This window comes from Cucumis melo, chromosome 4, assembly GCF_025177605.1.
Source record: "Cucumis melo cultivar AY chromosome 4, USDA_Cmelo_AY_1.0, whole genome shotgun sequence".
Classification (NCBI taxonomy): Eukaryota; Viridiplantae; Streptophyta; class Magnoliopsida; order Cucurbitales; family Cucurbitaceae; genus Cucumis; species Cucumis melo.
This window is the reverse complement of record NC_066860.1, coordinates 14,786,348-14,811,514: the sequence shown is the minus strand read 5'-3', so window position 1 is coordinate 14,811,514 and position 25,167 is coordinate 14,786,348. Positions and strand designations below refer to the sequence as shown.

At 27.2% G+C, this 25,167-nt stretch overlaps 1 protein-coding gene and 1 non-coding gene across 3 annotated transcripts; one reads left to right on the top strand and one right to left on the bottom strand.

The window, feature by feature from the left end:
* Nucleotides 1-13,853: 13,853 nt before the first annotated feature.
* On the bottom strand, nt 13,854-16,444 carry LOC103489906 (uncharacterized). 2 transcript variants are annotated; one of them, XM_008449242.3, is made up of 6 exons: nt 16,031-16,444; nt 15,804-15,922; nt 15,538-15,726; nt 14,707-14,758; nt 14,451-14,613; nt 13,854-14,150 (listed from the first exon to the last, which is right to left on the bottom strand). In XM_008449242.3, exons 1-5 carry the CDS (start codon nt 16,328-16,330, stop codon nt 14,482-14,484), a joined length of 792 nt encoding a protein of 263 aa, XP_008447464.1. In that variant the 5' UTR covers nt 16,331-16,444; the 3' UTR covers nt 13,854-14,150; nt 14,451-14,481. The 2 variants fall into 2 exon arrangements, with proteins under 2 accessions (XP_008447464.1, XP_008447465.1); XM_008449243.3 differs by having other exon boundaries at nt 13,854-14,217; nt 16,031-16,441.
* A 238-nt stretch (nt 16,445-16,682) lies between these two features.
* LOC127149134 (U6 spliceosomal RNA) lies at nt 16,683-16,785 on the top strand. Its single transcript, XR_007820539.1, has one exon. It is a non-coding gene; the product is annotated as a U6 spliceosomal RNA (small nuclear RNA).
* The last annotated feature ends 8,382 nt before the right edge of the window (nt 16,786-25,167 follow it).

Genomic DNA, 25,167 nt, shown 5'->3' with positions numbered 1-25,167 from the left:
AATGGAAATTTCAAAACTAAATTTGACCACAAAACCAGCTTATTCAACATCATCCAATCGTTTGAGGTACAAATCATTGACATCGATTTTTAAAATCGATCGTTGGTGGATCGATGTATTATAATCAACAAAAACTAAACCGTTAGTGGAGGATGAAAAGATGTATATATTTTTTCACCAAATCTAATTGGTTTTATTCCTCCAATTAACTAATTTCACAAACATTTGTTCATTATTTGGCTCTAACTTCAATCTCAATACATTTTTCTTTGTCTTCTCCGTCGCTCTGTTTTTTTTTTTTTTTTGTTGTTGTTGAACTATAACTGTCTCTTCTTTACCGTCATCGTAACCCCTTTCCTATAAATGAATCCAAAAAACTTTTTAAAAAAATGTAAAAATAGTAAATTAGTGAAATTGTTCGATTGTTACGATTCCAAAGCGAGTTTGCCTCAATAGTATTGGCATGATTTTCGTTTTTAAGAGTTAGATGTTCAATTTTTCCTACTTTATCATTAATATGTACTAAATAAAATAGGTGTTTCAATTTTTATATTTGTTCAATTTTCTCTCCTTTGTCAATCAATTCATAAAAAACTCATAATCAATTTTTTCAATCCTATAATAATAAATAAAAAAAAAAAAAAGAAAGTTTTAGAAGTCGTAGAGTATTGTTGAATTGAATTATGAAATCTGAAATTAATATGGTTTGTAGAGTTAAAAAATCTGAATTTAACTCTATGAGTTTGTGTTTAAAACATATAGATAAGTTAGTTTTGTTTGTTTTTGTTTGCTTAATTTTTTTTTTTTTTTTGTTAATTTAGCATTTCAACAAATTTTTAACATTAACCTGAAAAGTCTGACTTAAAACCTTTCCCATATATTTTACAATTTTTTGAATGTAACCATTGTGCTTGAAGTGACAAAATTCTCTCTCAAAATAAATAATAAGAAGAACCAAATACTTTTGTCTCATACAAACTAACAAAATTATAGTATAGTGTTTGGTTACTTTGTTCACAAAAGTATTTGTATACATCAATTTGTTTGGTTTGACAATATGGACCAAAGTCTGTATATTAATGTGATATTACTATAAAAGATGACTATTAATACAACAAATTAGTAATTTCAATTATATATATAAAAATATTTTTACCAACCAAATTTTAAGTTTTTGTTTCTTAGTATATATGATCAAATGATCGAGTTGGTCGTTAGAGTTAGTTATTGGAAATGATCATGAAGTTGGTCACTAGTAGTGATGGTCAATATTGACATGTCAAAGATAGTCATACAAAGTTGGATGTTGAAAGTGGCTATTGGAGATGATCGTAGAGGTATAATCGCCTAAGGCAATCATCATTGTAGGTGGTTGTCAAAGTTTGCATGCAAGAAGAGGTTGTCGAAGCATGTCACTAGCTGGAGTATTGTGGTGGGTACTAGTCATGCAAGGGTTGTTGTCTGATTGACGGATTTCGTCGCTCAATTTTGTATCAAATATTTATCCAAATTACGTACCAAGATGTAGTCCTAGTGGTAAGTTTGAGTTGAACTCAAAGAGCAATATGTAAAGTTCTCAAGCAAAATTATTTTCCATCTGAGATAATTGGAGGAGGAGAGTTGAAGCTGTTTTGAATCGCAAGAACATGAAACAAAGGAAATGAGAGATGTGAATCAATTAAAGAGGACCTATATTGGGTTATGTCAATCTCTCCCAATCTAATAAATTTGATCGTGGAGCTATTCTAACTAAATTAAGTTGTCTTCAACCCTAACTAATTTAATTAAAGAAGTTAATTAAATTATCCTAAGCATCTAATTAGTTTAAGATGATTCAATATGAACTAATTGCATTAAGAATGAGACCCATGTAAGGTCGAAAGCTTAATTTTCAAGCGTCTAATTAAACTACCAATTTGGTTCGATTCAAAGTTGATTAGAACAATTCTAATTCCAACTACTTAACAAGCTAAATTAACTCATTGCTTATTATAATTTGCGTGTTTCCTACGATAAAGAATTGCACAACAAATCAAAACTTAAATCACATAGCCCACACGTGTTCGTCAATATAAATATGAATATGATCATTTAAATCAAAATCAAATCAATAACAATACAAAATTCAATTCAAACTCTCACATATTCAATAAAATAAATGGAGATCTCTAAAAATTAAAAAACTAGGAAATTATATCTTAGCTCATTCTTGACGTATCAAGCAATGGGAAGATGATAGAGTGCAAGGACAGAACTAAGAAGTAGAGAAAATTTGAGAGAATTCGTGTAATGACCGGTTGGAAAAATTGATCCCCTTTACCTTAGGCGGCAAATGAACTATTCAAGAAAATGCAATGGTACTATGGTGATAGGGACAACGCCTCAACATTAACTAACCAACGCAAGCACACCCTGAGTTCGAGATATTGGAACATCATGGGATTTTCACGAATTCGTACGATGTTGCTTTATGGCGCAACAAATGGCTTTTTTCTTCACGTTTCGGCTTCAAGGCTTCCTTTTTATCCAATTAAGCTCCAAATCGACATCAAACCCGAATTCTATCTTCAAATTGTTTGAAATCTATAAAATAACAAAATAAGAACGTAAAATTAAGGAACGAGCTTGAATTAAGCGGAGTCAGATAGCACATTTTTGGGTACAATCATTATCGATGAAGTTGCGTGTCGGATTTGATCGTTATATATGTAGTCATTAGATCAACATGTCATCTACAATGATTGTCAATGGAGTTGGCCATCTTAGTGGTAATCAGTGAGTGGAGTCATTAGAAACAATGGAAGAGAGGCAAAGAGTGATAGGGGATGATGGAGTCCCTTCATAAATATACAAACTTCAAGAGTAAACACTAGAACTGAATTATTTAACATTAATTTGTAAAGTTGGGGTAAAAGACTAAGTTGAATTTTGATCCAACTCGAGTCAATGTCCCAAACACCATTAAAATATTTTATTAGCGATATTAAAAAGTAAATCATATTAGAAAGTAGTAGGGATGCCAAAAATCCCGCCCTACGAGGTTTGGGTCCCCTATGGGTACGAGGCATGGAATCCTTGTTTTCACTGAGGACGGAATCAAATCGAAGACACAAGTGTTTGATTTTGTATTCATTTGATTTGATATTTTTATTTTCTAGAGTTTTTCAGTTTGTTAAGTCTAAATTTATCAATTTGTTTCTTCTTTATGGAGTATCCATTTCAATGCAGAGAGTTCTCGTCATTCTTCTTTTTTTTTTCTTTCTCAATTATATTGAATTGAGTTGAAAGCAAGTATTTAAAAGTTCCACCCGATCAAGAGACAATAACTAATAGTCTAATTTATGGCTTGTACAAAGTGAATAATATTGTCTTCATGACGATACTTATCTTATAGTTTGATTACTCGTTGATGGTTAATTTAAGTAACAATTTAACGTCTTTAACACTATTATTGTATAAAATATGTATTGTAATTATTATACAATGGTTGAAAGCTTGAAGTACAATCAATTAATGTATTTAGGTCTAATAAGGGTTAAACATCTTTTGGAAAAGGAATAAAAAAGACTACAATGTTAAAACAGTATATGGACCCATTAACAACATACCATCTATCTCTGGATCTAATTGGTACTAATCGTTGCATTGCATTAACAACATTCATCTTGAGGATGGCCTACTTGGAGGTGGAATAATGAGTATGATAGTGATATTAATTTATATATACCCAAGTGTTAAAGAAAATTAAAAAAAAAAAAATAATAATAATAACTTTATCTCTTTCACATTTTTCTACCTTTGTGGGTTTTTCTATCTTTTGTTATGCTTCACATTTTTTAGTATTACTAGAGGGTCCTATTCCATTATCATTGAAAAACTTGTTCTAATATTGAAATCGAACAATTTAATATTTGTATAGCCTACGTCTTACTACAACGTTGACAACATCTTAATTATATCGTTTTTGTTGACTATGATGAATTTATTTTTAATAGGTTGATGTTACTTCTTTCCTTGGTGTGAGATCTTTGACGTGATTGAGAATCATTACCTTTATCGTCTTTTTACTATATTGACCTAAACATTTAAGAGATCTATTACTTTAAAAAAGAAATATTTAAATGTGATGTTGTAGGAATCAAATATTTGTTTTTGTCGATGATGTGAAAATTTTACTTCCAAAGAAGAATATATAAATTGTTGAGTGAACAAATAACGGAAGTATTGGAGATGATAATCGACATAGTTTTTATGATTAGTATAAATATACGTTTGTAGTAGAGTATTGAAAATGATATTTATTAACTTGGAGTGAGAGTCACATTGAAGGTAATATAATGCATCGGATCTTAGTATTGGTAGAATGAAAGATTCTGATATAATCACAGGTAGATGAATTTGCCACATTTCAAAAATAATGAAGAAAGCCATATTTAACTTGAAACATAAAGAGAGATAGTTAGAAGGCATTAGTTGTTTGTTTGCGAGTATATTATTCATTTCTGATCTTTTCAATGAAGGATAGGACACATTATTTACATAAATACAAAGGTCAGCTTATCATAATGAGATGACGAAAGTTACATCACAACCACTCACAAATCATATAATAAAGCATGTAATATAATATACACAACACTCCTTTAAGAATGAAGTTACAAAAGTAGTTGTCTTCTTTTCTATATGGAAGTATTATTTAAAAATAAATTCAAGTACATCTCAATTACCATGATATATAATATAGGTACATATACACATATATTCATGAAATCCAACCAATATCAAAGAAAAATCTTGTATTATGTATAGTGTAAAAGCATATCTAAAACATGTAAATGTACTCAGCCTAAGGATACATAACTTTGCAGGAATAGAGGTTTTCTTTTTCCCTTTTTTTTTTATTGAGAACAGATTTTTTTTTGAAGTATGATATATGAAGATAGAAAAATAACTATTAAGATGAGATAGACTCGTGAAAGATTAATTCAATTAATAAAAGTGATTAGTAGATATTGAAATTACAAATTTTGTTTTGATAAATATAAAAATCATTAAATATATGAGATAATCTCTTAAAAACATGAGTTTAGCTGAACTGATATAGTACTCTCTAAGTTAGAGTTTAGTTTCTCTTTCCACGCTTTAAGTTCATATTTTCAAAAAAGAATATTTTGGGAGTCGATTTTGTTGGATCTTTTTTATATATATAACTAAATTGAGGATGGAGAAAAAAAAAGTCAATTTGAATTTAAGAGGATGCAACTTTTAGTTGAGAGAAATAGAATTGAAAAAAGAGGAAGATGTATGAATTTGATAAAAGTTATCAAAGTCATATGTTGGGACATTTTGCTACTACATGCTACCTGTCCTTTGTACATTAAATTTATGGCCAAGAAGAGTGTGCCCATGTCTTATATATTAACACATTTACTATAATAATAATAGTTACAAGTTTGAACCATTCTTTTACATGTTATTTATCTTAAAAAGTAAAGAAACAAATTATCTTGTTATTTCTAAAGTTTGAGAAAACCACCTACACTTGGATAAAACAAAAATAAAAAAAGAAAAAAACTTCTAAAATTTTATTTTTATCCTTAAATTTTTAAAAATAAATGAAGTTCCATGAGTTTTTCTTGAGAGGTACTTCTTTGGTTTATAAATTTTTATAATAAACTTAATTAAAATATTTTTGAACTAATTCTTTTAAATAATTATCTGAGATTTAAAATTAGAAAAATATTTTTAAAAGAAGGCGTATAAGAGAATTTTTAAAAATTATTTTTCATATTTAAAATGTTATATAGTTATTTAAAATAATAATAAATAATTATAGGTATGTTTACGCGAGATTTTCAGAGAAATTTAATTCATGAAGTTGAACTTGTGTTAATGTTGTATTTATATTGATTTGATGAGTTAGGGATAATTCTCTCTATTTATAGAGTTCTCTGATAGATTTTTATGAGGTTGGTTTATGTTTCATAGCCCAACCATATATATTTGGGTCATATTTAGCACTTTGGTTAAATTAAACCTTTTTTTGCTTATTTGGACTTTAACCCAAATAAATAAAAAATGATTAACTTGATCCAATGGTCAGAACGAAAACAATAAATAACTTGGTCAATTTATGTCTTCAATTTCAACGTGGGACACATAACTTTTAATTAGTTCTAAATTCAATTATTTGTATTTTTTCGTCATTAATTTAGTAAATGATATGACAATTTCTGATTAGTCCAAAATTTCTCATTCAACAAATGCCCATTTTTCAACATTTATGCATGTATATGGATGGATGAATTTTGAAAAAAAAAAAAGTTGAGACAATTTTTTTGAAAATTTTTTTTAGCTCATTTTGACGTATCCAAAATAATCTATTTAGTAAATGAGTTTGATTTAAATTAAAGGTTAATTTTCATAAATGTAACAAAATACCAAATTATTTATGGCCCGTCTAACGAAGTCCATGAAATTAGTTATTTTTTAAATATTATAGATTTGCCCTTCCGTTTTTCTTCTTTTCCTCTTCTTTTTTCCACTGCGATTTATGTCTTTCTTCTTTTCTTTTTTTTTTACGTCATTTAGATTTGGTTAAATTTGAGTAACCAAATCTAAACGACTATATACAAAAAATAGCAAAATCTAACAAATCGTGTATAAAGAATCTTCTTTTTCTCTTCTTTTTTACGTTGTTTAAATTTGGGTAACTAAATCTAAAAGATCGTGTATAAAGAATCTTGGAAAAAATCATTTAGATTGGAGTAGTCAAATGTAAACGATTGTGAAAAAAAAAATATCGTGTAGACAAATCTAAACGATCGTGTATCAAAAGAATTAAAAAAATTGTTTAATCAAATCTAAACGATCGTATACTAAAGAATCTTTAAAAAATAAACGATTGTGTAAACAAATTTAAACGATCGTGTAAAAAAAATAATCAATCGTGTACCAAAAGAATAAAAAAAAATCGTTTAGCCAAATCTAAACGATCCTGTACCAAATTTTGAAAAAAAAAATTGTTTAGAGTTGAGTCTAAATCTAAACGATCGTATAACCAAATTAAACGATCATGTAATAAAATTAAATGATAGAATTGAAAAAATAAATTGTAGTCAAATCTAAACGATCATATACCAAACAATAGTCAAATCTAAACGACCGTGTAGCAAATATATTACTTCCACGTTGTTGACGGAACATTTTTTATATTTTTCACGGTAGGCCTATGAGTTTTTTCTGTTTTCAAAATTGTTCTATACTACTTTCTTATATTTTCGAAAAAGCTCCTGTTGAAATAAGGGTTGAAATAAGACAAATTTAAAGTTTTATAAAAAATTTAATTTATCTCAACGTAAAATTTTGTAATATGACTAACTTTAAATAGAAGTTCCCATTCTTGAATTAAAGTTGAGATAAGTAGTAAATTTTGAAAATTTTAATGCCAAATGCATTTGCCATTTATTTATAAAAAAAATCGAAGTAAAACTAACAAGTGACTAAACAATATGGATAACGGTAAGCAAAAATCTTAATCTAACACAAGAAAAATTAATAACCTAGTTTGATGTCACAACATCTACGTTTAGGGTCTTAAACCCATACAAAGAGATCATATGTGTGTGTATGATTTTATAATTACGAGATTTTAGTCGTCTACACTAACATCATCAAGATATTAAATGATCACGTACACTATCGATCCAGGTTTTACAGTTTTAACTCTCTTTGGATTGTTCTACTTTGAACTTGTCTCATGAATACCAAAGCAAGCTCTCCCTAAATGAGACATCACCATGTAACAGAGACTATCAGGTTTTTCTTGTCTTTCGGAAAGCGCTATATCCACTTCTTTATTAAGCACTTTCCAAGATAGAAGTAAGACCTTTTATATCATTGACTCACCGAGGTTCCAAAGATACTCCCGAGATCTCTATGAGCAATCTTTAGTACCAACCGCACAATGTCGTCAAAGAACATGCACCATCAACCATACAACCCTACACATTAGAGCACGTACTCAAAATAAATGGCAGAATCCAAACAAAAACCAAAACCACATAATTTTCGGTTAATTTGAATAAATAAATAGCTAACCAAATAAATAAATAAAAGAAATCGGAGCAACAAAATATAACAATATATATATACACATACATACGTGTAAATGCATCGATAAATATTGATTGAAGTTCGTAAATATCTATTATTGATAAATTCTTAAAACTTTACTTTATTTTATAAATATATAATTTCATTAATTTTACTGTTTACAATAAATTTGCATGTATATATTTCAATTATCATTAGATGCAGTTGTTTGACAATGGAATAGATGACGGTCGTCAAAATCAAAGCAACACATCTAGAAAGTGGACCATTTCATATTGTTTTGTTAGCTCACTTTCAAAGGGGAAGAGAGTGAACATCAAAATTGAAGTTCTGTTGTGACCCAACACTCTTGTCTATTTTTACACTAAACACTTTCTTATTTAACAATTTGAATCAAGTATGTATGTATGTGTATTGTCATATCTATCTATATATATGTATTAAATAGTTCCATTTTTGTCTGTATCATATACTCTTAATTGAAATAATGAAAACTTTGTAAAGAATTATATATAATCGATTAAAAAGTAAAATATTATAATTTCTGTACGTCTGTCTGTATGTCCAAATAATTAAATAAAATTTGATGATATATAAATTTTATGTTGTCAAATTTGAACATTATTTTTTTTATAGTATTGATCTCTAATTGGTATTTCTTTTAGAGAAAAACTCATTTTTTACGTTTTCATCGTAAACTTCTAATTTTTCGAATTAGAACCCATAGTCTTACATAAATATACCATTTTCCTTATCTATTCTAGTACTTATGATACTTACAATGATTCACTAATTCAAAATAATAATAATAATGATAATAAAAAGCAAAAAGTCACAAATTTTAATAAAAATTTTGAAAAATTGCTATCCTTGATCTAAAAAAGTTTTCATCTTATTATAAAACTAACCTTAAAAAAAACTACTTTTTCCAACTTCTTTTTTTACTTTTTAACCTTTTAACTGAACATTTTTTGCTATAATATTTCTCTATGAAATCTGATCAATTCTAACGTCAACGAAATGCATACGAATTAAAAAATAAAAATGACTACTAGCTATATATTAAATAAATTAATCGTTGCAATAACTTGATTTTCTTGTATCGCAGCTGCTTGAAGAACTACTCTGGAATTACAGTGAATTAATTACCATCATTTGCTAAACTATTTAGAAATACCATTGCTGCTTTTTTTGTAGTGTTGAGAGCCCTTTTGCTTTGTCAAACATTTTCAATGAAGGAGATAAGTATATATAACTTTGTATTGTTATTGATATGGTATATATATACATATATTAATAGAAGGATACAATCAAAGGTGAGTTATTATTGCTGAGGGACCAATTGCCAGGCAGCATTTTAAGGTTTGAGATTTGAGAATTCATTCACAATGCAAGAAGAAGAAAAGGAAAGGAAAATAAATAAATAGATAAAAGACAATATCGAGATTCATATTAATTATCTTGTTCACTCAATGTTACACACTTTGCGACCAATTTTTTTATTTGATTGTAATTCATGTGTTAGGATTTTTTCAAGAGGAAGTGCTCATATTTTGAATTCAAATGTTATATTTTCAACTATCTCTACAAACGAATAAACGTAAGATATAAAAGATAAAACAAACTAAACTAAAATTATTGATTCTATCTTTTATTGAACATTGATTTAATTGTCTCGATTCAGTTTGCGATTCCTAGGGTTACAGAAGAAAATCAAACTGACTATTACCTCCACTACAACCATTACAATATAAAAGTTCGGAGAAAAAAAAATCGTAGAATGCCATGAAGGTAGAAGGAGTCTCTTGGATAAGATTTGGTACTCTAATTAGACTTTATTATATATTTTATACAATTAAAAAAATCTACATCGTAAGATCAAGTACAAATAATTAACCGATCATCATGAGGTATCCAAGTACAAAGAGAAACTCGGATTACGATACACATTCAACACCTTTTTATTAAGAAAATTGACGACAAATTTCAAGAAGTGAGATCCCATCCCTCCACCTCTAAAATGGAGGATTCTTTGTAACCTAAAAAAATTAAGATCAAAGAGAGTAATAATAATAATAAATTGGATTATAAACGTGCTCTTAACCTATCTCATTTATTTAAAAATACTTTATTCTTCGAGTATTATTATTGATCTTTTATAGATATATTTCTTTTTTTTAAAAAAAAAAACAGGTTCAATAAGTTGCAAAAGTTCAATGATGTCAATTATTGTTGCAATTAAATGAGATATTGATGCAACTGATTCCTTATTCATGAGGTTAAAGATGCTTGTTTGTCTTCCAACATTTTGAAACACCAATATAGTTTACCAATTATAACTTTTGTCCTTTTTTCTTCTAATTTCCCAAAGATTTTAAATCGTTGGATAGTCCTTTTCAATCTTGCTACAATCTAAAACTGTGACAATAAACACGTATTTTATATAATATTAAAACGTCGAATGAAGTCTCGTCAAAATGTTAGATGAAAATTGAGGCATGACTTAAAAACCTAACCAAAAAGTTAGCTTAACTTTTACATTATTCAATGGAAATGATCGAGTCTCAATTTACACAAGTCATTGCCATACATTTCCATTTTCGTCCAACGTTTTAACAAAGTTATTTCTACACAAACATAGATTTATAATCTTGTAACCAATCAATTTATCTTTTAAAATGATAAATAACAATGGTGCTTTTTTTCTTCTCTTTTTTGTATTTTAGGCCAAAAAAAAAAAAAAAGTTAAACATATGATCCACATATAATTAAAACAAAGTAAAGTGAGCAAAAAGAGAGGCAATGAAGAGAATTGAATAGCCACTAGTTTTTTGTGTGTATGAAAAAATTGGTTGTACCAGCAGAAAATGTTATTATTTATTGCCCCATCCTATTGCTTTAATTTTATTAATGTGTAATTTGGTCGACACATCAAAGAAGATGACATGAGGAAAAGTTGAGTAAAATAATGTACTGTTTCTTTGCATATTATTAACCTAACTTGGTTGGGCCTTTAAATTAAATAGTTATGCAGTTTGCTTTGGTGATGTGAATAAAGTTGGATTGGTTATTTCAACCTTCTGTGTATATAAACTACTTTATTAATTATGTTTTCATGAAGGCCTAAAATAATCTCTATTCTTTTGCTTTGTAGTTATGTTTAGAAATTTATTGATGCTTTTAAAATAATTGATGTGAGTTATTTTTTAGAATAATTATGTATTAAACAAAAAGTAGAATAGTGTTTAGAAAATTATATTGTATACTTTTTTTTCTAAGAAAAAATCAATGTATTTGGAATAAGCTTGTTAAAGCATAAATATTTGTGTGTTTGGTCATACATAAAAATATTACCTTTGCAACTATTTTATAAAATTAATATGGGCAACTTCATATCATTTCATAATAAAAAAGAAACCAACTTAATTGGATAATTTATAAGTATATTTATACTATGTTAAATACTGAATCCTAAAAAGATATCATTTTTAGAGTTGTTCCCCCAAATTAAGAGTAAATAAATCAAAATATTTACGATTGATAAATTACTGATAGATAGATGTGTATTTAAAAGACACTGAAATTTTATTATATTTGAAAATATTTTCAACAATTTTGTAATTTAAAATAATTATTCTATTTTTTATTAAATTAATACTAAAATTAACGAATTAATATTTTTAATAAACATTCTTAATCACATCAATTTACTATGTTTTTATCAATAAAATTAATAAAATGGGCATAGTGTTATTTATTTATAACAATCAATCATTTGATTTTATGCAAGTAAAGTTCAATATCACTAGTTATAAATTTAATTTGAATCAATTAATTTTCAACTAAATAACATGAAGAAATGTAATATACAATAATTAATGTAAGAAAAAGAGGGAAAAATCTGGAATTTTAATTAGTGTATTTTTTTTAATCTTTGAATCTCGTTAATAATAATAGTTAATAAGGAAAATCATTTTAGAATCATGTTAACGATTAATAATATAATAAAAACTAATTCCAAAAAATAATTGCTTGCTATTAAAAGACGTTAAGTAATCTATTACAATTAGTGCTACCCTAATTACATTTATCCTAGTTAGTTAATTAAAAATGCCGGTGGTAATTGGGGTTGCTTTCAAATAGAAGGTGAACTGTCTATTGATAGATTTTAAAGTTTTAATATATTTGAAGAAAAACACAAATAATTACTTATCAAAATATACATATATATAATTTAATACTTTTTTGGCAATAAATTTGTATATAAATTATTTCAAATTCAAATATTTAAAATGATGGAAATGATTTTAAAATCGTATTTACGTTTGGAATTTGTACATTTGGGGTCTTTTAAAAAATATAAAAAAACGATCAAATATTTCCACTATATAGAATAATTTAAAAAACGAAAAAAACCCAAAAACCCACCATATAAAATATCAAAAATGCTTCGCCAACCACACCGTCAATAACACGTGCGTAATATATTTGCGATTTATAGGCAATCGTTTAGATATAATTTAATATATACGCGATCGTTTAGATATGACTATAATTTATACATTATCGTTTAGATATGGCTGTAAGGCGGTCGTTTAAATATGATTATAATTTATACGCAACGTGATTGTTTAGATATAACTAATTTATATGCGATGGTTTAGATATAACTACAATTTATCTTTTTAATTCCATCGTTTAATTTTTTTATATCGTTTAATTTAAAAAATCGTGTACTAAAATTTAAAAAATGAATCATTTAAATTTGGCCAAAATCTAAATGATTCTTTTTTAAAAATTTGGTACACGATTTTTTAAATTCTTTTGATACACAATCATTTACATTTGTCTACTCCAATCCAAATTATTTTTTTCAAAATTCTTTACATACGATCTTTTAGATTTTGCTATTTTGTTCTACAGTCTTATACACATTCGTTTAAATTTAGTTACCAAATGTAAACACATAAAAAAAAATAAAAGAAGAAAGACGATGGAAAAAAATCACAGTGAAATAAAGAAGAGAAAAAGAAGAAAAACGATAAAAAGAAATCACAGAGAAAAGAAGAAGAACAAAATCGGAAGAAAAAAAAGATGAAATAACACGAAGGAGAATAAAAAGATGAAAGGATAAATCTGAAATATTTAAAAATTTACTAACCTGACCATAAATAGTTTTGTTAAGTTTTCTGTGCACAAATGGAAAAAAAAAGGTATATAACCTTTAACTAAAAATAGAAATTACTTTATAGGTATATATTGTAAAATTAAAAAAAAAAAAAAGGAAAAAAAGAAGAAGAAACTACCCATCTTATTTTTAGTTTTTTTCCCAAAAGAAAAACAATTTAAATTGCATTGTAGATAAGAAAAATCCTCCATACGCGATAGGTTTTCCTTTTATTCTGTTTTCTTTTGGTCTCAACCCTATGTCACTATCTCTCCATCCTTCTCCAATTTCGAGATTTCATTAAGAACAATAATACTCACCTTCTCCTCACCGTTGTCACAAATAGGATTTTTCTATAACAAAGAATAATTAAGAGAGAAAAAAAACTTTAATATGACCCAATATTGTTTTCAGATATTTTAGATTCCAACTTTTTCTTATTGATTGATTTATCTTTATTTTGTTTGTGTAGATAAGGTTTATGCTCAATTAGATAGGATAAGTGGGAAGAAACAACAGATGCAAAAACTTGAGCGTAAAACTAAAGAAATGTTTTTAATAAACTCAAATCTCGACCAATCCGATCATTTTGATATTGAAATAGTTTTGGGAAAAACAATCAGTTATGATTTTAAATACAAGGTTCCCAAGTGGGGTAAATGTTTGACCATGTAATTAGAACATACATATTATCCTGGTCCCTAAACAATCAATCTTGGAACTATATATATACACATACAAAACACAATAATAACAATAAATTAATAAAGAGGTGGGTAGAGATGAGAATGATTAATGTTTACTACAAAGAAAAAATTTTCTCCTACTCCCTTCTCGTTTATCCCCCCCGCTAGAGGCAAGATCCTACCTGGAAATGAGCATCCAGAGATTCCAACTTGTAACCAAACGCCATCTTTTAAAAGTGTAAAAATTTTCTAAACAAACAATGATAAATAAGAATCAAAATCAATTATTTAAGTTTCCTTTGACAACATTTTGTTCCGTATCACGTTACTTAAATTTATGTTCCATTTTATACCATATATTATAAAACTGAATCTGAATTTTGAAAACTACAAAAGAGACGGTACGGTATATAAAGCAAAGAGATTTATGAATAGCAGTGTTTATAAGTAAAAAATCAAAAAGGTTATAAAGGCAAGTGTACCTTTCCAGTTCCATCCTTCCCATCTATTTGGCTATCCAGATCCATCTTCATTTACAGCAGCAGCAGCAGCATCAGCATCCACCACGGACTTGAGCCATCTTGATAGATTAATCAAGAATGGAGTGTACACAAAATAGCAAGTGACCGTCCAGCTGATTATCCCCTGTATTACACAAATGCAAGCTTAAGAAAAAAATCTTGGAAAGAATTCTTGCACTTTCCCATCACTTTCTGGTCTTTGATTTTCATCACTTACTTCACCAAATATCTCTATGTTGGCTTTGGGATATTCCCAAAGATGGAAGAACCTGCACAAGCATTACATCAAGAAGTAGAGTAGCATTGTGTTAGCAAAAGAACAGAATCCAAGTGGAAATTTTCGTTTGCGAATCAATTGTCAGTTGAACACCTCACTGATTTTCCGTAAACTGACTTGAGTGAACTATAATTGGTTTCTATGGTAAAATCCGCGGTACCTAAACATGTTAGTTGCAAATGGTTGAATGTTCTTTTTATAAAAGTCCCATGAAGTTTCAATCTTCGTGGAAATAGTGTTTATATACTTAAATCTTTGAAAAATCAAAAAATAAAAAATAAATAGTTAGGAAATAGAGCCTAAATTCTTGACATTCAAATTATCATTTACAATCTCATCAATTACCAACTTGTGTATTTGAGGTTAGGCCAAGTGAATAAGGTAGATTAGATAAACCACTCTCCAAACTCAAATATATGTCCAAGTATAAACTCATTCCTATGTCTCACCAACAACTAAACTTCTAACATTAGGGAACTAACTTCTGCATAGGAATCATCACATAAGAATGTACAACAACGAAAATCTATAATTATGATTTAAAATTTAAACAAACCAATACCCATACCTATCATAAACTACTAGTATAGGAACATTAGAGAACTAACTTCTGCAACTGTTTCTCGCTAATAACTAAACTTCTAGCACAAGGGAACTAAATTCTGCCTACAGATCATCACATGAGAGAGCTCGAGGACTAAAATAATACAATCAACCAATACCTATGATAATCTATTAGTATATGAATTGAAAAGGATGAGGTTCACATACTTCATAATGGGAATCTCAGCCAGAGGGCAACCAAGGCCAAGAACACAAGCCAGTGAGAATCCAAGCAAAGAACTATCAAGCAACGCCCATATAAACTCAGCCCCAGCAAACAATGCATACGCCTCAATATTATCGGCCACTCCAGCTTTGTACATTTCAGCACTCAATTCAATAAACAAGCCCAGTGCTCTGGTCAAACAATACATACATATGAATCAAACAAGCAACACTTTCTTCAAAGAAATCCAATGAAAAAGAACACTCACATTAAGGAAGCCACCGTTTTCCGCAAGCTCCCCTGTGATTGTTTTGGCGAAAATTTCTCATCTAAGTAGAGTTGAATCAAACCAACTGTACAGTAAAACAATCCCAGCAAGAAAGGAACCTAACAGCATTCATTCAGATTCAATCATCAAGTGCCCTATGGAAAGGAAAAAAAAGAAAAAGTTCCGGGAACCATTAGGGTTCTAGAATGGAGATTAAAAAATGTTACCCAGATGTTAGTGTGGAGAGGGCCGATGTGGATGGATCCTGTTCGATAAACGACGAGATTGACGCGAGAATGGAGTCCATCGAGAAGAGGGCCTAAGAGAAAGCCAGAGGCGAAGAGGGAGATGGAGATGGAAGGCCAAGTGGTTCTAAGAGAGAGGGTTGGTCTGGACTTGTTGCTTCCATGGCTGGTGCAGTGAGGTTTTTGCAGAGAAATTCTGGAGTTGGAGTGAAAATAGGAATGGGAATGGGAATGGGGAAATTGGAGAGAGTGGGAGAAGCCTAATGCAAAGATTGATTGCATTTTTCTTGATTTGTTGTGATCCACAAGAACTCATATTGGAAATTAGAGGGTTGACAAGGCCAAATGTGTATGGATTTATGACTTCCATTGAGTGACCATGGAGTCTCGAGATGAAATTTAATTGAGGTTTTCAAACAAATATTCAATTAATAATAAACAAATAAGGAGAATGATTGATAACTGTCAGCGCGTTTTACTAAGATCTAATTTTCGACGTGTCGAACTACTACCGTCTCATCAATACCCATCGGATTGTCATTCACTTGTCGTTCCACAGCAGCCTTTTGTCCCACATCGTTTAGTTTTGATTGCATTTCATTCTTTAAATTAGAATACGCGTGCTCCAATAAGCGTCCCTTCGGGGACATCCGATAAAATTGGAACGATACAGAGAAGATTAGCATGGCCCCTGCGCAAGGATGACACGCACAAATCGAGAAATGGTCCAAATTTTTTTTCCATCTTTGCCCCTCCCTTTTTCTTTACTGTTTTTGAATGCCTTAATTTACACTTATGACCCCTTTCACCAATCCGTTTTCAAACTAATATAGCCTTAAGTTCAACAATATTTTACAAACTAGTAATGGAAAATAATTTGCAAATTCATGAACTACCCGTTAAATAGGACGAACAATTTAAACCACAAAACTTTTATTGAAAATAATTTGTAAATTCATGAATCACCCGTTTAATAAAATAGGATGAACAATTTAAACCACAAAACTTTTTGATCCAGAACTAGCATTAGTGACAGTTGAATTAACCTCTTATTATTAACAGTTATAATTATCAAATTACGAAGAAATTGACAAATTATATATATTTTATAAAACAAAACCATTAAAGTATAAATATTTTGTCAAATGTTTTAATATTTTTGATAATTTGTCACATTTTAATTGTATTTAAATACGTAAAATATAAAAATGATATTTTTAAATATAGTAAAATAAACCAAAATATTTATAAAATATAACAGAATTTCATATTCTGTCAATAATATTATTTTATTTCGTAGACATTAATCGATCGATAGAAGAATGATAAATATACTTGAACACTATTATCATTAGCAAAATTCTAATGAACCATAATAGCTAATAATGGTTGCTCTAGGGTGATTGAGTATCAAAATTCAAAAGGATAACCACAATAAATAAAAAAAGTAAATGAAAAGGAGTTAAATGTCCATTAATTGCATATCTTGACAAAGCAAAGGATAAGTTTTAGGGCCTAGATTTGGATATATAATTTGTTTAATTAGAAGTTTATGATTCATAAGGTTAATTGTATGATGCACATTAAAACAAAAAGAAAAAATGAAAACAATTTTATAAAATTCTATTAACTAATGAACTAATAGTTACGTTGAATTTACCAATACACATATCCACATTACTTAACAATCTTATCTTAAACATCATTAATAATAAAATCACTTTTATACTAAAATAAATGATGCTTGAAAAACCAAACGATATATTCATTACAATTTAGAGACTTTGAAACATTACTTTTGTCCACTAAATTTACTAATATAATACAATGATGTGTAAAACTAAAAGAATAACTATTTGAGGGAAATAATATAATGTGCATCGTCAAGCCCACTACTAATCAAAATTAGGAGTAGATTGATTTACGATAAAAAGGGTTTTATATGGAAATTAAACATTTTGAAGGGAAAAAAAAAGTTATAAATTGAATGCCAAATTTCATAGCTATTCTTAGATTGCTATATTTAAAAAAAAAGTTAGAAGATGAGATGTAAAACTTTTCACATACGTATTCAAATTCTTTTGTTATCATCTTACAACTATGTTTTAGTAATCAAATTGTTGGATGTCAACATTTTACCATTTATCATTTTTTCCAACTATGAATTAGTTGTAAACTTTCCTGTGATGATCGATAAAAAAAGAAAAAAAGAACAACATCAACGTAACTCACAAATGATTGGAGTATGAAATTTTAGATATGATATTTAACGATTTTCAAAAGTGAAATGAAAGATTAGTAGAGTGTTTACTTCTAATATTCATTTCTACACCGGCTACAAATAACCTAGAACAATTGTCTTAGCAAGACACAACAACTAATCATGTTAAACTAATTTTGAATTTGATAAACTAATTTTGGATATTTGATCTTCGCGCAAAGTAAAGAGATAAGTTACTATTTAAACGTTAGAAATCTTAGGATGAACTCTTCTACATATCAAATAAACACAAAATTAAAATATTTATCAAACTTTATAAAAATCGAGTCTTTTTTCTTTTGCAAAAATGGAGCATAACTCGTTCAAATGGAAGAAGCTACCAAATCCAAAACTTTAAATTCATAGATGAAACATCAACTATTTTAATTAAAAGTTTAATTTCAAATCCAATTTAAAGTTTCTAATTTTGAATTTAGATCTATTTTGTATGTTTCGATGTTCAATTCACTTCTCTTTCTCGATTATTATTATTATTATTATTTTACAAAAACCAGTAAACACCTTCAAAGAGCATTTGGTGAAAATGTTGTATGAGTTTTAGTATAAGATTGAGGTGATTAATGCTATATAAAGTAAAGGAAATAAGTTTTTTGAATTACATTATATTATCCTCAGTTTGGTGTCTAAGTTTCGTATTTGTTTTATTTTGATCCTTATCCTTCGTGTTTTCTTTTCTTAGTAATTCAACTTTTAATAAGTGGTTTAGTTTGGAAAATTGCAAAAATATATAACACCAAACTTTCTTTAGCTTTCTCGATCGACTCTCGATCAAAATAAAGATCGGATTGTATATCTTTTTCAAATGTTACTTAAATTTAACTTTTTCAATTTTTGATCTTTCTTCAAATTCAAGTTGCAGAAATCACACTACCACCATCTAAAATCTATTTAGATACTTGGAAAATACAATTAAGAATTAATTAAGATAAATTAGAAAAAAAAATTGGGTATATAAGCCGTGAGAATTTATGAAAGATTTAAAAGGATTAGTGTTTGGTATAAGATCCGAAAAAAATTATCTAAGATTTGAAAAAATCACATTCCATCTGTCTCACTACAACAAGGTTTTAATATCAGTTGAAAAACTAAAACACGAATGTATAATGTTAATTTTTTTTAAAAAAAAAACAGATGTTTAATGTCGCAGCTTTTCGTCAAATTATCATTTGAAGACAACACCCGCATGTTTCTTGTTTTTGTGAAGAACAACAACACAACACACATAGTTCTCTTTGAATCTAAACAAATATGCACAAATCTTAACCTCCGTTTTCGTCTTTTGATCGTTTGCTCACTCTCTCCTCTTTCTCCTCTTTCATCCTCTTCCATCAATGCCACTATAATTGGAGCAATCATTCTTATAAATGTTGGATTTAAACTAACATCAAAGATAATCGACATTATAGACCTTTAATAACACCATATAAGATGTTGGTTTAAAACCGACAATGTACTTTATATAATTTAATTTCAATTTGAAACTTAATATGAAAACATAATTTTGTACTAGCGTCTCTTAACCAATATTTCACAAAAAAAATCATCGAACCTAAAGATCCATCAATATCCAAGAAGATATTAAAAAAAAAATTAATGTATATTAAAAAAAAAAAAGAATTAGAATATAAAAATAAAAGAAGGTATCACACTTAAAACTACAAATCAATATAAAATAAAGTTGATTACCATAAATCATATTTCCTTTGGAAATCTTATGTGAGCAGATCTACATATATATATTAATTTGATGTAGCTTTAGTAGTAGTTCATATAAACAGCATTTTAGTCCTTTTTGTTGATTTTTCCTCAACTATTGAATATTAAATCTATCTTATTAATTGCATATGCCTTTTCACTTATTTTTGTGTGTTGTCATGTGTACCACCTTATCTACATCAACTCTTATTTAACAATATATGATTAATTGTATATATCATCAAGTTTGTAGACTGATAAATTCAAAATTAGTATGGTGGTTTCATTTTTTCAAAAAAAATAATGTGCAAATTTAACAATCAAAATATGATTTAATAATTGAGGAAGTCTATCTTTCAAGTTATAATTAGAAGGTTCATTCAAACCTTTCGTATATAATAAATATATCTTTTATTGGGTTTTAGAAAGTCAATATTATTTTGGTCTTTTAACCCTAAAATTTGACTAAAAAGTCATCTTTGAATCTATTGTTTATTATTATTTAGTTTTTTAATATTAAATTTATTTATTAACACTCTTCTATCTATTAATTTTTAATTTTATTTTCCTTTGTTTTGGAAAGTAAAAAAAAAAAAAGTGATCTAAGATTTTTGTTTTTGCTTTTAAAGTATGGCCTAAGAATGAAAATTTTTAGTTGGAAAAGATAAAAACTATCATAAAAGAATTATAAGAAAAATACATAATTTTAAAAGATTAAAAACAAATGACCAAATATTAAATGACGCACTAACAAACCAATATGTAAGTAGATTTTTTTTTTAAAGAATTTTGTATGGATAGAAAAAAAAATTAAAACTATTTACAAAATATAGAGAAAAAAAAAAACTTAAATGGAGTATAGAAAATTTGATAGATTTGTAAATAGTTTCAAATATTTGCTATATTTTTAAGGGGTGTTTACAAAGACAGCAAAAAAATTTATGATAATAAGGTCCATGTCATTATATTTTCTAAATTGTAAAAGTGTCAAATTTAAAAGCAGATAATATAACTATTTGTCATATTTGCAATATGTCGAAAAAATGTATTATGGACTACTTTTTTCTATATTTTTTTTTATCATTTAATACAATTTCCCTAGTTTTAAACTACTTAGTTTATAGATCCACTCGTAAAAGTAGTAAAAACGTTTAGCAAAATTAAGTCCATAGACAATGTTTTTTTTTTTATTTTGAAGCCTAGCCAATTAAAATTCATGAATGAACTAGCAAAATTCCTTTCACAAGCGTAAATGTCTTATTATATCTAATTGTTTACTGATTACTATTTAATATTGGTTGTCAATGATACTGATCGCTATCTAATTGTTTTTTTTTTATTAATAACTAATATTTATTTTTTATGATACTGATTATTATCTAATTAACTTTTATTCTTTGGCACATACAAGTTTCTACAATAATTATACTTAATGACACTAATAGTCATGTGATTATTGTCTGATTACCAATTGATTGATATGTCATATACTAAAAAAACAATACAGTGATGATATACTAAAAAAAATTAAAATAATTATTGTAGTTACATAAAGAAATAAAAACAACAATTATATCAGTCTCATAACTATAACATGATAACGTGAGAATACCAATGTTGGTAATCAAATAGAAATTAGATAGCAATCTTATAATATGATATCAATTATAGATAATCATTTATTAGTCACATGACAATTAAATAAACTTAGGGTGTGTTCGGGTGTGATTTTGAGCCTGTCAAAACAACTTTTTGTCTTGCCAAAATCATTTTGTTCTTAAAACGATTTTATTTGGCATTAACTAAAATTAATTTTAGAAAAAATATAAAACTGTTTAAATTGTATGGAAGGAATTGGATGATAGATGGTTTTTGTTAAATGATTGACCAATAATTAGTCTCAAATTAAATGGTTATCTAAGTCAATTTTTGTGAAAGCATGGTTGGCTGACTATTGGTTAAGTCATTCTTTTATCTAAATATTGAAACAAAATATAACAAATATTGTCTGTCATTATATTGTTAATAAATCAAGCAATTATATTTCTTAAATTTTCCTTCGATATCTATTATAATTTAATAATAAAAGAAATAGAAATAGATATTTTACCATAATTATTCCTAAAAAAATATAATTATTAATTAGATAACTTTAAATTTGTTATAAAATAAAGAACCAATAAACTAAATAAGAACAATGCAACAACACAAAGAAAAATAGAGAAGAGAGGAAGTAGAAGACAATTGAACTCAATTGTGGTGTATCTTACAAAGGCATCCCATACCTCTATTTGTAGGACATAACATGGTATAAGTTACATTATGGAATTCAATAAGATGAATGTTACAACATGGAATTGAATGAGAGTTATATGAAAGTTGTAACTCATATAGGTTATAGATATCTACATTTATAATATGTAATTATATTTACAATACTCTCCCTTAGATATCCATATTATATAAAAATAAATACCTCGTTAAAACCTTATTAGAAAAAAATCCGATGGAAAAAAAATCTTAATGAAGAAAAAATAGTGCATCATTTTTATACATTAATAACTGTCTCATTAAAAATCTTACTAGGAAAATCCAATGGGAAAAACCATAGTCAGGGGAAAAAGAGTGCAGTATTCCTATTCCTTAAGGACAATATTTCTACTCCCCTTATGAATACATCATTTGAGTTCTCTGAGTCGTCACATTCCAATGTTGTGCATCAGCTTTTCAATTGTCTTAACAAGACACAACAACTAATCATGTTCTAATTTTGGTAGAACAAGGTAAAAATATCAAACTACTTGAATTTGATAAACTAATTTTGGATATTTGATCTTCGCGCAAAGGTAAACGTTAGAAACCTTAGGATGAACTCTTCTACCTATCAGGTTTTCAAATGTTGATACAGATAATGCCTTTGTGAATAAGCTAGTCAAGTTGTCTTTTGAAGAAATTTGTTGAACACTGATGTCACTATTTTCTTCAAGGTCATTTGTATAAAAGAGTTTTGTTGAGATGTGCTTTATTCTATCTCCTTTTATATACCCTCATTTGATTTGTACTATATATGCGGTATTATCTTTATATAATATTGTTGGTAAATTTTTACTGAAAGACAAACCACATGTTTCTCGATTATGATGAGTCATTAACCTCAACCATATACATTCTTTACTAGTTTCATGAATTGCAAAAATTTCTGATTCGATGAAGTGGTCGTAATGGTTTGCTTTACCGCCAAGATATAGTAATTCCTCCACATGTAAACAGATAACCTGTTTGAGATCCTACTTTGTATTGGTCAGATAAATATCTAGCATTCGCATAACCAACTAGATCAAAGTTTGATTTATTTGAATAAAACAAACTCATATCAATTGTCCCTCGAAAATAACAAAGGACAAATATACAAATTAAAAATCAATTCTAAATATATAAAAACCATTTTCAAAAATTTAACATAAATTTAATTATTAAAAATCAATTTTACAAAATTAATTATACCTAAATCTCTTTTCTAAAATTACTGTCCACCTATCACAAACAAACCTTTCAATATTGGGTCCAAATGGGTTAGGGTAAGGCTAACCTAAGCCCACAGTACTAACCCTAACCCCAAACAGGTCCTTAATGTTAAACTTCATATTATGTATTTTAAATATTATACTTAGTTTAAAATAGTGAAAAATAACATTAATATATCAATTATTTATATTATATTTACCTTTGTCATATTTAGTTACTTAATTAGTATTTTTTGCGAATTTTAATAAAGTAGAATAATTATAATTGGTAGTAATTTGGGGATAATAATCATTTTGGAAAAAAAATGCAAATATAGTAAAATCTATCCGGATAAACTTCTATCATTGATATTCTTTTGATCTATCGATGATAGACTTTAATTATTGATAAACTCTTATCAATTTTGTTATATTCGTAAAAAAATTTAAAATGTTGTCATATATGCTTAACTTTAAATATTCTAATTGATATATTTGCAATTGTTCCATAACATTTCTATTATTTATATTGCATTTATATCGGTGATATTTGTTTGCTAGTTATTTATTACATTTCATGAATTTTTTTTTACGATACGGTGGAATATAGATTCAAACTCTTACGTCAATATCAAGGTAATAGATACATGAAAATATCGACTTTTGAACGGAAATTTAATAATATCAATCAAATTTTGTTTTATTTTATAATAATCTCAAATCTTAATATTGTATCAAACGATCAAATATTAGAGATCGTAATATTTTGACGAAAATTTAATTCGATTGATCAAATTTTGTTTTTTTTTTTTTTTAATAATCCCAAATTCCAATATTGTATTCGAATATTTGACACTTTTGGGTTAGTTGTCACACAAATGACAGTTATTAGTAGACTAATTGCATAAATGACATTTAAACAAAAAAAAAATGATAGAATATATAACACAATAATAAAATAATTACATATATAACATAAAAATCAGTAGAAGACAAAAACTCCACGTGCATCCACCATATATAGCACAAAAATTAGTAAAGGAATATCTAGGACAACATTGATCATTTTTGAAAAATTGTTAGAACTAAAGTATTTGAGGTTTCATTTTACAAAACTAAATCGAAGTTCTAGTCATTTTAAAATATTTAAAATCTTATACCAAATCTTATATATTTTTAATGGTAAATTTACCGAATGTTCAATAAAATGAAAGCTAATTTTATATCAAAATATCAATAATTTTTTAAATATTTTAATTTATTTTTAGATGAGACTTAAGAATTGGATATAACATTTCAAAATAACTATATTTTAAAAAAATTTAAAATATATAAAATTTGGTCTGAGATTTGAAAATTTGATAATGTGAAGCAAACTGCACCCAATGAAACGCAAGAATAAGATGTAACATTTGGCAAAATAACTAAATTTGAAAAAAAAAAAGATTTGAAAGATTATTAGAATTTTGAGTGATCTCTATATGTATCCGAAAGGTCAAAACAATCAATAAGATGGAAAATTTTAAACTTTTAACAAAGTCTCTAGAGTCAATCTTACCCAAAATGTATCGAAATCAATTAGTCGGATTATTTAAAAATGGTGCTTTTTTTTTTTTCACAAAACCTCAACCCCATTATTT